At 33.5% G+C, this 13,021-nt stretch overlaps 2 protein-coding genes across 2 annotated transcripts; one reads left to right on the top strand and one right to left on the bottom strand.

The window, feature by feature from the left end:
- Positions 1-3,681: 3,681 nt before the first annotated feature.
- Positions 3,682-5,507, top strand: LOC140761244 (uncharacterized). The gene is made up of 5 exons (XM_073098505.1): positions 3,682-3,808; positions 4,192-4,342; positions 4,435-4,556; positions 4,738-4,833; positions 5,305-5,507. The coding sequence occupies exons 1-5, from the start codon at positions 3,682-3,684 to the stop codon at positions 5,505-5,507; spliced, it is 699 nt and encodes a 232-aa protein (XP_072954606.1).
- Positions 5,508-5,761: 254 nt separating this feature from the next.
- Positions 5,762-11,568, bottom strand: LOC140761385 (uncharacterized). Its single transcript, XM_073098683.1, has 7 exons — positions 11,053-11,568; positions 10,281-10,538; positions 9,779-10,057; positions 9,634-9,684; positions 6,944-7,154; positions 6,407-6,745; positions 5,762-6,309 (listed from the first exon to the last, which is right to left on the bottom strand). The coding sequence occupies exons 1-7, from the start codon at positions 11,521-11,523 to the stop codon at positions 6,197-6,199; spliced, it is 1,722 nt and encodes a 573-aa protein (XP_072954784.1). The 5' UTR covers positions 11,524-11,568; the 3' UTR covers positions 5,762-6,196.
- Between the last annotated feature and the right edge of the window lie 1,453 nt (positions 11,569-13,021).

Below are 13,021 nucleotides of genomic sequence, written 5' to 3'. Positions count from 1 at the left end.
TTATTGGGTTTTTAGCATGTATACCCTTATAAAACTGCTTATTTGCATGCTTAACTCTCCAAAGTTGATATTTGCATGTATATACCTCAAAACATTTAAATTTTACATATACCATTGAAACTTTTTGGTTAAAGATTCATCAAATTTATTACAAAAATACATAAATGTTCTTATTTTTATTTACATCCATTTCTGCTGGTTAAGGGTATATTTCAATTTGTTTGTTAAATTACTCAGCCTTTAATTTACATGCACCAAAAAGTAACGTGAAGAGTATCATACAAAAACCTAAGTTTTGAAGATTCAGAAGGGTACCCACAAAAATAAGAAACTTTCAAGAAGGTATTAATTTCTTCTTTTTTTTACCATGTCCCCAAATTTCTAGCGTTCATTTTGACACTAAAATTAATAGGAAAGGGAGAGAGAACATAATGTATCAAATAAGTAAATATGATATTATGAATCTCTTCTTTCTCATGTATATTACAAAAACCCTACCTCCATGTTGCATGTAAGTATGTTAGGGTTTTCTTTTCCGTCAAATTCGCATCATAACGTACGAGTATATTTCGGCTTTTTTACATATACATTATAAACTTTTTTAATATTTCATATATATAGACTCTTAAACTTAAAAGAATATCCATATAATCTTTTTAATTGAGGAGTCTATGAAATAGTTCATGCAAATATACGTGGAAAACATGATAGTGTAACCAGCCATTTTATTTGGTTCCTATATTTTTGGTAATGTTGAAAAATACTCTAAACGACCATAACATTTGTCCATAGATTTTTAAAAGCACACTAGGTAGGAAATTATTTTGTGATCTAATGAAAAAAAAAACACAAGGTTAGAAATAAAAATAGAGAGGAGTGTAAACTATAATCATTATGGGTTATGAGTTGGATAATCCTATAATTGTTAGGATTGCTATTTTATAAATTTTATAATCAAAGCGTTATATGCGTATAATTTGAGCTTATTATGATTTATTTTTTTTATAAAAGTTAGCGCTCAGGATTTTAAAACATATCTATGTACAAGCATGAGGTTCTACATCATGTTAAATAGAGGAAAAGAAGGTATTATCTTGAAACTTGATTTTGAAAAGTGATAACGTTTGCTTGATGGGATTATTTGGAGAAAGTATTAATTGGGAAAGGTTTCAAGAGTTGATGGACAAATAGGTGAAGTCTAATGTAATTTCAAGCTCCATCGCCATGAATTTTAATGGTATTGTGGGCAGTTATTTCAAGTATGGAAAATGTTAGAGAGAGAGAGAGAGAGAGGGACCTCTTACCTCCATTTCTATTAGTGAGAGAGAGAGAGAGAGAGAGAGAGAGAGAGAGACCTCAAGCTAAGCAGCATGGTTTGCTCGTTGGTTTGAGTGGAAATATAGTTAATGATGGGAGGATTATTAACCTTCAGTATACCGATTATACACTTGTTTTTTTTTTTTTTTGTCAAGGCTGATGATAAGGAAATTTTGGTTCTGAAGTTTCTCCCTAATTTATTGCTTTGAAATTATACCTGGACTAAGGATTAATTTTAATAAAAGTTTATATTAGCTTACCAACTACTCTAAAAATTTAAGCCGTTGGAGAATAGTATTTTTTTATATTTTATATTCTAACACTCTCCGTTACTTATAGACTGAGTCATTTTGATAGGCTTAATAAGTGGATTTAATTTAAATATGTAGAATTTTATATTTTTTAGACAAAGATGGATGTCACAAAGATAGACGTGACAAGATTTGAACGAATGACTTTTAGCTCTAATATTATGTTAGCTCACCAACTACTCTAAAAGCTTAAGCTGTTAGTGAGTGATGGTTTTTCTATTTTATATTTTATATTCTAATAGTTTATTAGTTTATTTGGGAAGTATTAATGGTGTTGAGGATAAGTATGCAAATATGCTGAATTATAAAATAGAGAAGCTTCAAATTAAATATCTAGGATTTCCTTTGTTGGAAATATCATGTATTTGATATGAATATTTTATTAACTTTGAGCTGAAATTAAGTAAGTTCCACACATTATTAATGATGGATTAATAATGGACTTAAAAGAGCTCAAAGAGTATTTTAATATCATATATTCACTTATTCAAAATTATGAAGAGAAGTGAATAAAAACTGTCTATAAAGTGTATATTAAGATAATGAAAAATAAAAAGAAGTTAGTTTAGTACCATATTAGATATTTGAAAAATGTTAGTGTGGTATATAAGTATCAAGCTTCTTATGAGCTTTAAACCCCAAAATGAATACCTATTTTGTAGACTATATATATTAACTCTCACATATGTGTGTCACTCGGTTCAGCTCAATTCGTGCGTGTGGGTTAAGTACAATTTTTTTTTGTCTTGCATAAGTTTGTCTTAATACCTAATTTCCGAAGTAGTACATTCTTTTGTAAATAATTGACTAAACTGTTTCCATCTCTTCAATGTGGCTATTGAGTCATATAAATAGGTTATCAGTCTGCATTTGTTAAACACAAAATTTTATTCATTCATTCGTATGTTGAGTCTTTTGTTTACATTTAAGAAAACATACTGCACAATTTAGGTTCGACAAGGTATTCAAATAGTAGCTTTTTTTCGAGTGCAAGATAATCATTATATCTTAGGTGACTGACGTTCACTATTCTATAAGAAACTGATGGAGCACGAATTGGTCTTAAGGACATAGCGTCCAACATTAGACTCAATTATAAATAATTTTATATTTTATAATCTGCAAATTTATTTAATTATTTTTTATCAAAATTTTTGTGATTTTAAAAATTCGATTGTTACCACCAACATCCTTTGCATAATAGAAATTTGAGGAAGCAAGATACATTCTTATTGTAGAGAAAATTGAAAAGAAATTAGCAGGCTATACTATCTATCATTTCTCTATACTATCTATTATTCTTTAATGTTCTGAGTTGGGTGATTAAGTAAATTAAACATTACACATTAAATTCCATTAGAAAAGTTTAGGAGAGAATATTAAAGGTTATAACTTAATGAATTGGCAATGGGTTTGTAAGGAGTCTGAAGATCTAGAGGAAATATTATTATTGTCTTACTTACAAATTAGTGAAAATTATTGTGCTTTGGGCTAAGATTATTTGCAAAAGATATTATAGCAGGATCAAGAAAATGGATTTTAGATTGAATATTAATAATATAATTTCTCGTTTCTAGAAAGGAGTTTTGCAAGCCGGGGCACGCTCCCCTCCCGCCACTGCATGGCACGAGGCTGGCTACACTGTGGCCGGCCACGTCGTGCCATGTATCTAGTTTTTTTTTTTTTTTTTTTTTTAAGGTTGGGTTGTTATATTAGTAATTCTAAACTATCAGCAGGAACAAATGCTCAGCATGCTACAAGCAATACAAGAAAAATGAACATCTTATTGATCATATGAGAATATCACATCACTCGTTTCATGACCCCAAATGTGGGGTGTGCAAAAAGTATTGCAAGTAAGTATCCAATCTAATGTATCTGGATAATAGATATTCTATCCAGTAAAGAGTCTAGATTTTAAACCTTCAACTCCAAAGAACATAGTGAGAGTAAGTTTATTGTAACTAGAGTTATGCATGTATATCTAACATCATTTATGTCTGTCATTATTTGACTGGTGGCATTATTTTTTAGGTCCTCTACCAAACGGGCAATGTGCAAAAAGATTTGCTTGAGTGTATTCGATAGCTTCGATACTCTTAAGATGCATAAGGACTGGTGTCGAATGTCTCCCGCCTATTCCCCGATGAGTAGATTCAATATGCAAAACATGGGAGCAGGTGATTGTGGAAACTGCTGCACTATCGGTAGTCAAAATTTTCAAAGGTAAGCATAGCGGTCCGTGGCGCCTAAGGGGGCAATTCGTAATTGCTTCAGTATGTTGTCGTCCTTCAAAAGGATCAAGTTCCTTCACACATATAGAGAAGGGAACAGGGCAACTGATTGGTTAGCCCAATTAGGTAGGTGATCAGCTTTAGGGAGAGTAGAGTAATTCAAATTTGATCCCTATGGAGCTGGAAACCATTTTGTATTCTGATAGAATGGGCAATGAAAAGGCCCGTGATGTAAACTTTAGCTGAGTTTTCAACTCTTCCAATCAAAAAAAAAAAAAAAATGCAAAACATGGAGTAAATTTTCATTGCTCAGCTGATGTTATTTCCAGTATGTTATTATGCCATTAATCGTGATGGAGTTTTTGTGAAGAAATATGTGCAGCCTGAAACAGAAATATCCAACTTGAGTATGGATATTGATAATGAGCAAGCTACTCGAGTGATTGCTATGGACTGCGAGATGGTGGGTGGGTGGTGGAAGTGATGGATGGATCCCTTGATCTTTGTGCACGCGTCTGCTTAATTGATGAAAAATGAAAAAGTGATCTTGCATTCTTATCTCTACTGTCCAGATATGAACTAACTGGTATAATAGAAGATCATTTGGTAGATGCCATGCCTCTGATGGAAGTAACAAAGAAAGTTGAGGAGATATTGTACAATGGAGAATCACTATGGAGGGTTCGCCTGGAAGGTGGGAAAGCCAGGATTCTTGTTGGCCATGATTTATGTCATGATCTAGATTGTCTGGATAAGGATTATCCCAAGCACTTGATCAAGTTAACTGACAATACTCTTAATAAATCACTATCACTGAAGAAATATTGAATTTATAGGAGTAACTCTGTATCTTAATTCTTTGTTCTGTACACAAGGATACAGCAAAGTACCATCCATTGATGAGAACAAATCTGATCAGCTATTCTCTGAAGTACCTAACTGGGACATATTTGGGGCAAGTGACATTCACAGTAGTTTTTCCTCTAACAACCAGCATCAATTGTTTGCAACAAGAAATACTTCTTTCTATCTATGTTTCGCAAAAATGATACCTTCTAACTTTTATCATTATACCAATCTAACATGAAGTTATCTTATATCTCCCTCTCTACTGTATCAATAGATATAGATCCTATCTGCATAGTATCCAAGGAACTAGTAAGTGTACAAGCATGAGACATGAGAAAGAATATTGTAACTTTTCTTTTTTTTCTTGCTTGTTTACTATATTGGAGCAATATAATAGTATCTTGTTGTTGATGCTATTTTCCTTGATATTGGAGCAGATTTATTTACCTGAAGGTCTATAGTTTCTCCATTAGATGATACTCTGTTTCCTGGCAGATTGAATGTTCTCAGTAGGGATATCAAGGAAAATCCCCATGTGGCAAACTTGAGTGTGGAAGCTCTTTGATGCTATCCTTACGAAGACTGCGTTGCAGCATTGAGGGTTTACAAAAGAATGCGATCTCAGAAACACCAGGAGGATAGATCTTTGCCTTCAAGAACGAGCAATGAAACTGATTATATGAACAAAATAAATAGTTTTGACCCCACAAGAATGAAAGAACTGGAGAAGATGTCTCCTGATGATCCACTTGAAATGTCTCCTGATTGTAAGAAGCAAAGTTCATCTCGAATGTAAATGGCCAAAACATTTTGGATTTCAGTTTCCTTTTCTTTTCATTTTGCCCTACAGTTACACAATTATATGCTTGACCAAAAGAAGCTATTTTTAGCGGTTGGATTGCTGCATATTTAGTACATAACGACCCTTGAGCTATTAAAAATAGCTTACTTGATTCCTTCCGTTTAGAGATTATTATATACGAAAAACTAAATTTAAAGGGTCATTATATAAAATAAAATAAAAAGTAGGAGGTCATTGGTAAAAAAAAAAAAATAATAATCCCTTCTAATATAACTAAAAATAAGAAACCATCATTGTAAACACTTATTACTTCCCTCCAGGTAACACTAAGAACAAACTTAAGTTGCTAGCCTGGATTTTTGACATGCATTTCGTGTCAAAATCGATGTCCAACAAATGGATAGTTTATACAGTGTTTTACAAAAGTAAAAAATTAGTTATTTACAAACAAATGACATAGACAATGAATCAGGAAAAGCGGATTAATAGCCTGCTTGCTGTAAGCTTGAGCATTTCCTAGACCTCAACAATGCGCTTAAGATGGATAGCTCCAGATAGGTGCTGATGCCTTCAAATTGGAACATCTCCTCGGTGTTTTAGCCTAAATTAGCCAAAAGACCATACTATCCAAAAAAGAATCATACTCCAGATATTAAAAGGAACTGCTTCTGTCCTCTTGAAAACTAACCATGATGTGTCCAGGGCAACCGAGGAGGTTCATGAGATATCCGATTGGACCAGAAGTTGGCAAGCTTTACACAATAATGTTCTCCGTTCCAAACCACAAATTTCATGTCTGCTTAAAGTGACCAAGAAATTAGTTAACCATGGAAGGAAATATAAGCACAATATTGTGAAACTAAACGTTACTAAATTATATGTTCTGAGAGTACCTGGCAAAACTGGCATGGGCAGCAGGGATATTCTGCAGAATATCTTCTCGTCAACAAAGACATGGCTTTGAAGATGATCAATGTCAAGTTCATGAATCATCTTGATTGATTCAAGAAGCACTTTAGCTGGAGCTTTATGTTCAGCATCACTACTGCAAATCCTTTTAAGAGCTGTCTCCAGACCAATGGCCCATACTTCAGCACATTTGTTAAAACAAGTTTGCATTTCATTCCATTTCCCATGATCTGATAGTACCCAAGGTTTAAAGAGTTCCGATGAGACTCGTAAAATTTCAGCAACTCTGTAAATCTCCCCAAGGGCAAGAAAATATTGCTCCCCTGCAGGGCATACAGAAATGTTAGGATGTCAAGAATATCTTCCCCTGCAAGATGCAGAAAATTGACAGGACAAATATACAATTATACATTTATACAACTAGGCCATGAAAAGTAATTTCCACCTTCAGTTGAGGCAATTATCCAGAAGTTGTGTTTGGAACTTCGAATAACTAAAATTCAGATAATTCAGTGATGTACCTCGAGATAATATTTGTGAAGATGCGTTCACACGAATTGATTCTGCCCAAATCATCGCACCATGCTGCAACTCTTCAGTACAGGCCAAAACCATACTGGACCATGCAGCAACATAAGCATGCTGTTCCTCTTTGGATACTAATTCCCTGATATGTAGTACTGATGTGGTGTGTTCAAAAGGTTCAACTGATGAACTTGAAAAACTTTCCACCTGCACTACACAAGTTAGATCTTAGATACTACATTAACATCGAGCTAGTCGTAGAAAAATAAAGTGTTCTATCCAATGCCACTTGAGTGAGGAGCCAAGCTTGTCCACTTTCTTCCTCCATGCCGACAACAAGCTCACATCAGAAAACTGCTGTGTCGCACAATTTTAAGTAGACAAAACTGAGATATTTGCTGAGTGTTTTGCACAGGTTGCTTAATTCAAGAATTATGACAGCCTTTCAAAAACCAATTCCACAGAAGTTCACTTTAATTCACTCAAATAGAGCACTTGAACTAAAAATAACCCCTTCTTCAAACAAAATTCTTATGGTTATACCTCACATATGAGTGAATCAAAATCCACATCCACACTTTTGTAGTTTCATGCAGAAGATTGGGAAATCCAGCCTAGTTCGCTGTATGTGATCTACAAGGTCTAAACGCCTATAACTGAAAACAGTAACTTTTCGAACTCCATGCTATGTGCATGAAGAAGTCATACCAAGTTCTCACAAGGATAATTGAAGATATTGAGTTTGCATTGCTTGAAACAAGCTCTTAAGTTTGGAAGTATGATATTTTGCAGATCACATTCCACATTCTAAAGAAATCCATCCTTAAAGTTGAGGTGAGGGTCAACTGTCCCAATTCTACAACAGGGTGTCATGTTTCTGATGAAGTACTACTATGAAGATGCTCTCCACACAAAAAAATAAATTGCCAAATGTTCCACATAACTCAAGAGGAAGATTAACTTGTAACACAACAGAAGAAGAAAACACAAGGTTGGTGTCTCTCAACTTGTAAGAAGTTGGCCCAAATTCGTGATCTAGACAATTGGAGAAAAGATGATTTCTCATGAGAATGAGGTGTTTTCCTATAATTTGAGACTCAATACAAAAGATAATATACAATATATATATATGTATATATATATATAACAGCATTTTCCTGCATGTTAGTTTTCTATGGTGTCCTATGGATTTAAGTCTATTTAGCTCTTTAGCTTGTTATCACCTTTCTTTGTAAATTCAAATCAAAATTTCAATCTTTGAATGCATATTGAATGATCTAATGTTCAAAGTGTTTTAACAGTGATTAACACATCAGTGATGATGACTGGCTTAGAATTCAGAAATATTGTGAAGACAATCTCCAATAACACCTATCTGGTGATGGTGGATGACTGGATTTAATATTGCAGACCAACATCATGAAAACAAAATCTCACCAGGAAAATTGCAGAAAGAAAAGTAACTTCTATAAAAGGTCAGGTGAAGAATAGTTGGTACGGCTTAATAATAATTAATTATTACAATAAAGCATGTCTTAGTTGCCATTAAATCACACCTCTGCCAGCAAAGGATATCTACAAGGAGACGCAATATCCAATAAATTATGACTCACATTACTATCAAATCAAGGAAACACAATGTCTAGCAGAGCTAAAAGACAAGAATCCTTCCAGCTCTTTGGAAGTGCAACAATCATCTGATTAGCAAGTTAAAATGTCACACCAGGTCACCTTAAACTTGCTTGTTAATAATAACAATGTGCATGCTCATTGAACAGTAGGTAATCTCTAGGTATGAATTTATAGCATTAGCAAACATCTTCTTTGTAACATGATCTACCAATCTTGCTAATAGACATGTTAGACAATGTTAGCGAAATCTCTATACCAATATAAAACAGTTTGCTGATTATAGAGACTGTGTAGCATCACTTTCATGATTACATCCTGCAGCTCTTTTTTATCCTTACCTTTAAGAAACTCTAGCAAGCCCCATCATCTAGAAGTATTCTCTACCGAGCAAGGTTCTAAAAATGCAAATGGCAGACAGGAAAACAAGGGTTGCCACCTAACACCCAAGAGCTAGATGCGTGCTTAGATAGATTCCCAGAAATCATGGTGGTTCAAAAATGAACCGCCAAAATAAATATATAGTTAAAACTATATATATATATATATAAAGGTCATGCATTTCTACTGAGAACCATACTTAACCATTAAAAATTTGCAAACCTAGCAATATTTGCAACAAGTTTGAATTTCATGCCAACCTATATACTAGAATATGGCAAAGATCCCAAAGGCAGTTAGCTAATCAGGATAAAGCCATGATATTATTCATTTCATTGATCATTTAAACCTCTTTTCTTGATGTCCCACCTTTTCTTACTGAGTTGAACTTCATTTCTTTCTTCATTTCATTATTCTTCTTTGCAACATAAAACTAAAAACCTTATCGGTCATCTAAATTTTATAATTTGTAAGATGTAACAGTACACACATTTCCCATTAATTCTTAAATCAAAGTAGTAATGGTGATATAAGTTCATAAGGGCAGTAGAGTCTATTTAAATCATAAAAGTGCAGCGTACATAATGACAGAAATAGCACATAATACAAGACCAAAGGGATCTACATTTTGTATGATAGTCATCACTCTATTAATGCTTATCAACAACTAACCAACCTGAATTCCAGTGGAGGGTGTGAGCAGTTCAGCTTTAGTGTCTGAGGTCCTCTGTTCTTCATTGCAATAAAACAGAACTGCATCTTTCAGAATGTGAATGGTAAGAAAAGCCTATGCTAACTCAAGGAACAAGTTAAAAGATCACCTGTTGTCCCTGAGATGTCATTATGACTCCATTTTCTGAGAATGCATCCTTGAATCCCCAGCTCTCATCCTCCGCATTTCTGACCCAATTCTCAAAATTGGGATGCGGTCCATTTTCATTAGTGATGTGTCCTTGCTGATATGTGTCAGAGATCATATCATTACGAGGAGCAGACATGGAGAGAAAGTTCGACCCAATTAGGATTCCCTCATGTTGACCGTTGACTTGAACATGACCTTGCTTCTTAGTAGCTTTATGCACCAAACCATTACCAACAACCTTCAAAACAAGGGAACATTGAGAAAGTGAAAAAGAAATCAACTGGTAAGATACCAATCTGACACCATAATTATCAATAAAACAAGAGCAGCATTATAAATGCAAGCATGGATACCATATTACAACATGAAACATCAAATTTATCAGATACCTCATATAAAATTAGCCATATCATAACCTGATAAAAATATCAGAGGATAGTATAACCCAAAATCAATGTCACCTTATTGCCTGCAGTAGGTGAGAAGGCATCCTTGAAATCCCAGCTCTCTTCTTCTGCACTTCCATCCCTATTCTCGAGAATGGGATGCAATCCATTATCATTACCAACAGGTTTTAGCTCAGAAGTTTCAGAGGCTGTATCATTACGAGGAGCAGCAAGCAAGTAAAAGTTCAACCCATTCAAGGCCTCATTATTGCCATTTACATCAACAAGATCCTGCTCATCAGCAGCTTTATGATCCAACCCGTTGCCAATGACCTTCAAAGGAAAGGCATATGATAAAATTAAAAAAAAAAAAGGAAAGAAAACGAAAAAAAAAACTGCGAGTAATCAATTTGACATCAAATTATTAACAAAACAACCAAAAGATACGACCTATAAAATTTTGCAAAAAGAATCAACACATCCCTGAATTCCCGATACTCATCTCAAATTATAAGGAGAGGTATAAACGTAATATTGAATATAGAGATGTAGAAATATAAATGAATGCCTCAGAGGTATACATGCGAAAATCCCTCTTATTATTAACAAAAAGAACAAAATAACCCCCATTAAAAGTGCAAGCACGGAAACCAACAAGCGTGAACTATCAAATTTCGTAGAAAGATTAGAGAATAGGATAATAAGATAAGGCGTGCAAAGCAGCAACAATTCAACATCGATCGCAAGATGCATTATTTCCTTCATCAGCTTCAATAAATCATAAGAAATTAACATGATGAACCACAGAAAGGTCAACCCAACGAATCAAATCACCGAGAAAGATTACCTTATTTCCCGCAGTCGGCGAGAACGCATCCTTGAATTCCCAAGAATCATCATCGAAATCATTATTCATTCCACCACCAGCATCAGTAGAAGAACTTGCCTCGTCGTAAAGGTTAACGATCAGATCCCTAAGACCCCCAGATCCAATCCCGCCATTACCACCCACCGTGCCCAAAGAAGGGGTAGAAGAGATCCCACCTCCTGCAAGAGACGGAGGCACGAGATCTCGCGGCTCTTCCTCTTCTACCTCCTCTTCGCCAAAGATCGAGAGAGGTATCGCTCCCTTCGGCTTCTCCCACTTCGGAGCGACTGGGCTAGAGACGAACTCCCCCCAGTTGTCGTCTTCCTGGGGTTTGGATCGAGACTGGACCGGATTCGAGGCGAACTCGAAGTCTCCGAAATCGTTGTCGTCGTCGGCGTCGTCGAAGGAGAGGAAGGGAGGAGGATGGAAGGCGGAGTTGATCACCGGCATCGTGAGGGTAGACAAGTTTCCGTGGGGGATCTTTGGGTAGTAAAAAGCTGAATCTATTTTTATAACGCGTCAACTTTCAGAGTTATAACTACCCAAATAACTCACCAACCTTAAATGGAAAACTATTCGGCACGTGAAAATTGAAATTAAAAAGAAAATTATTTTTCAAATCACACTCTATATTTTATCTATTTTATAATTTACACCCATTTTCAATGATTTTGTAACCAACACTTTTTTTTTATAACTTTTATTTAATATTTTTTTGCTGGTACCCCTTAAATTAACGGAGGGGGTTAAATTAAAATTATAAAAAAAAATATAAGGATCGAATTATAAAAATTTTAAATATAAGGTATGAATAAGAAAATAGATAAAACAGAGGGTATGATCTGTAAAATTCTCTTAAAAAGAAAGAGAAAAATGGCTCGAATTAGCACGGAGGAAAGATTTCGGTGCAAGTCCAGCTGTCCTGATTCGTCCGCCAACATATTTATTGTAGGCATTTGACGCTATACCCAAAATGGAATATATAGAGGCCTAGTGGGATGGTTAGGGTGGCCTCTTTTTTTGGTTTTTGACCAAATTAGCCCTCACCTTAATTTTATTTACTAAAATGGATCGTACATCAAACTTAATACTAAAACATGTCTGTTTTATTTTATCTGTTCACTAATAAATTCAACATTTTATTTTTAGATAAAAATAATAAAACGTTATTGTAGCATTTTCTATGAGAAAAATTAGAAAATTTAGATGAGCTATTTATTTATTTTTTCGCATTTCTAAGTACGACTTGTTGCAAAGTTTCACGACGCTATTTTAATATATACATGTTTCTGATATCTTTGTTACGGTATATTTTATGATCAGAATGAATAACGCTATTTAATATTTTTATCTATATTTTCTTTATTTAAGATTCAATTAAATTTTAATTAAAATTATTATATTTATTTTACATTAATATATTATATATCTAAAATGAACTATTAATTAAAAAGTTATGATCTTGAAAACTATGTAATTCCAAGTCCTAGTAATTTAATAATTTTTTTTCCGATAACATATTTAATTATTCAACATTTTAATTCCAAGTCTTATTTTAATTATATATATGTTTCTCATATTTTTGTTACGATATATTTTATGATCACAATGAATAATTGAGCATAAAGTTACAATGCTTTATATTTTTATTTTATATTTTTATATTTTTATCTATATTTGTTTGTTCAATTAAGTTCTAATTAAAATTATTATATTCATTTTATAATAATATATTATATGTTTAAAATGAACTATTAATTAGAAAGTTATGATCTTGAAAACTATGTAATTCGAAGCCCTAGCAATTTAATATTTTTTTACGATATGATATTTAATTATTCAACATTTTATGTGCAAAAGATATAATCCTTTTTCCCAGTAAAAAACTAAGCTTCTCAATGATTTTTTAAAGAAAAATATTAATAAAATTAATATTTTATTTAAAAGA

The sequence above is a fragment of the Typha angustifolia genome, chromosome 6, assembly GCF_048772165.1.
Source record: "Typha angustifolia cultivar Huaian chromosome 6, ASM4877216v1, whole genome shotgun sequence".
Lineage (NCBI taxonomy): Eukaryota > Viridiplantae > Streptophyta > Magnoliopsida > Poales > Typhaceae > Typha > Typha angustifolia.
This window is presented reverse-complemented; position numbering and strand designations above follow the sequence as displayed.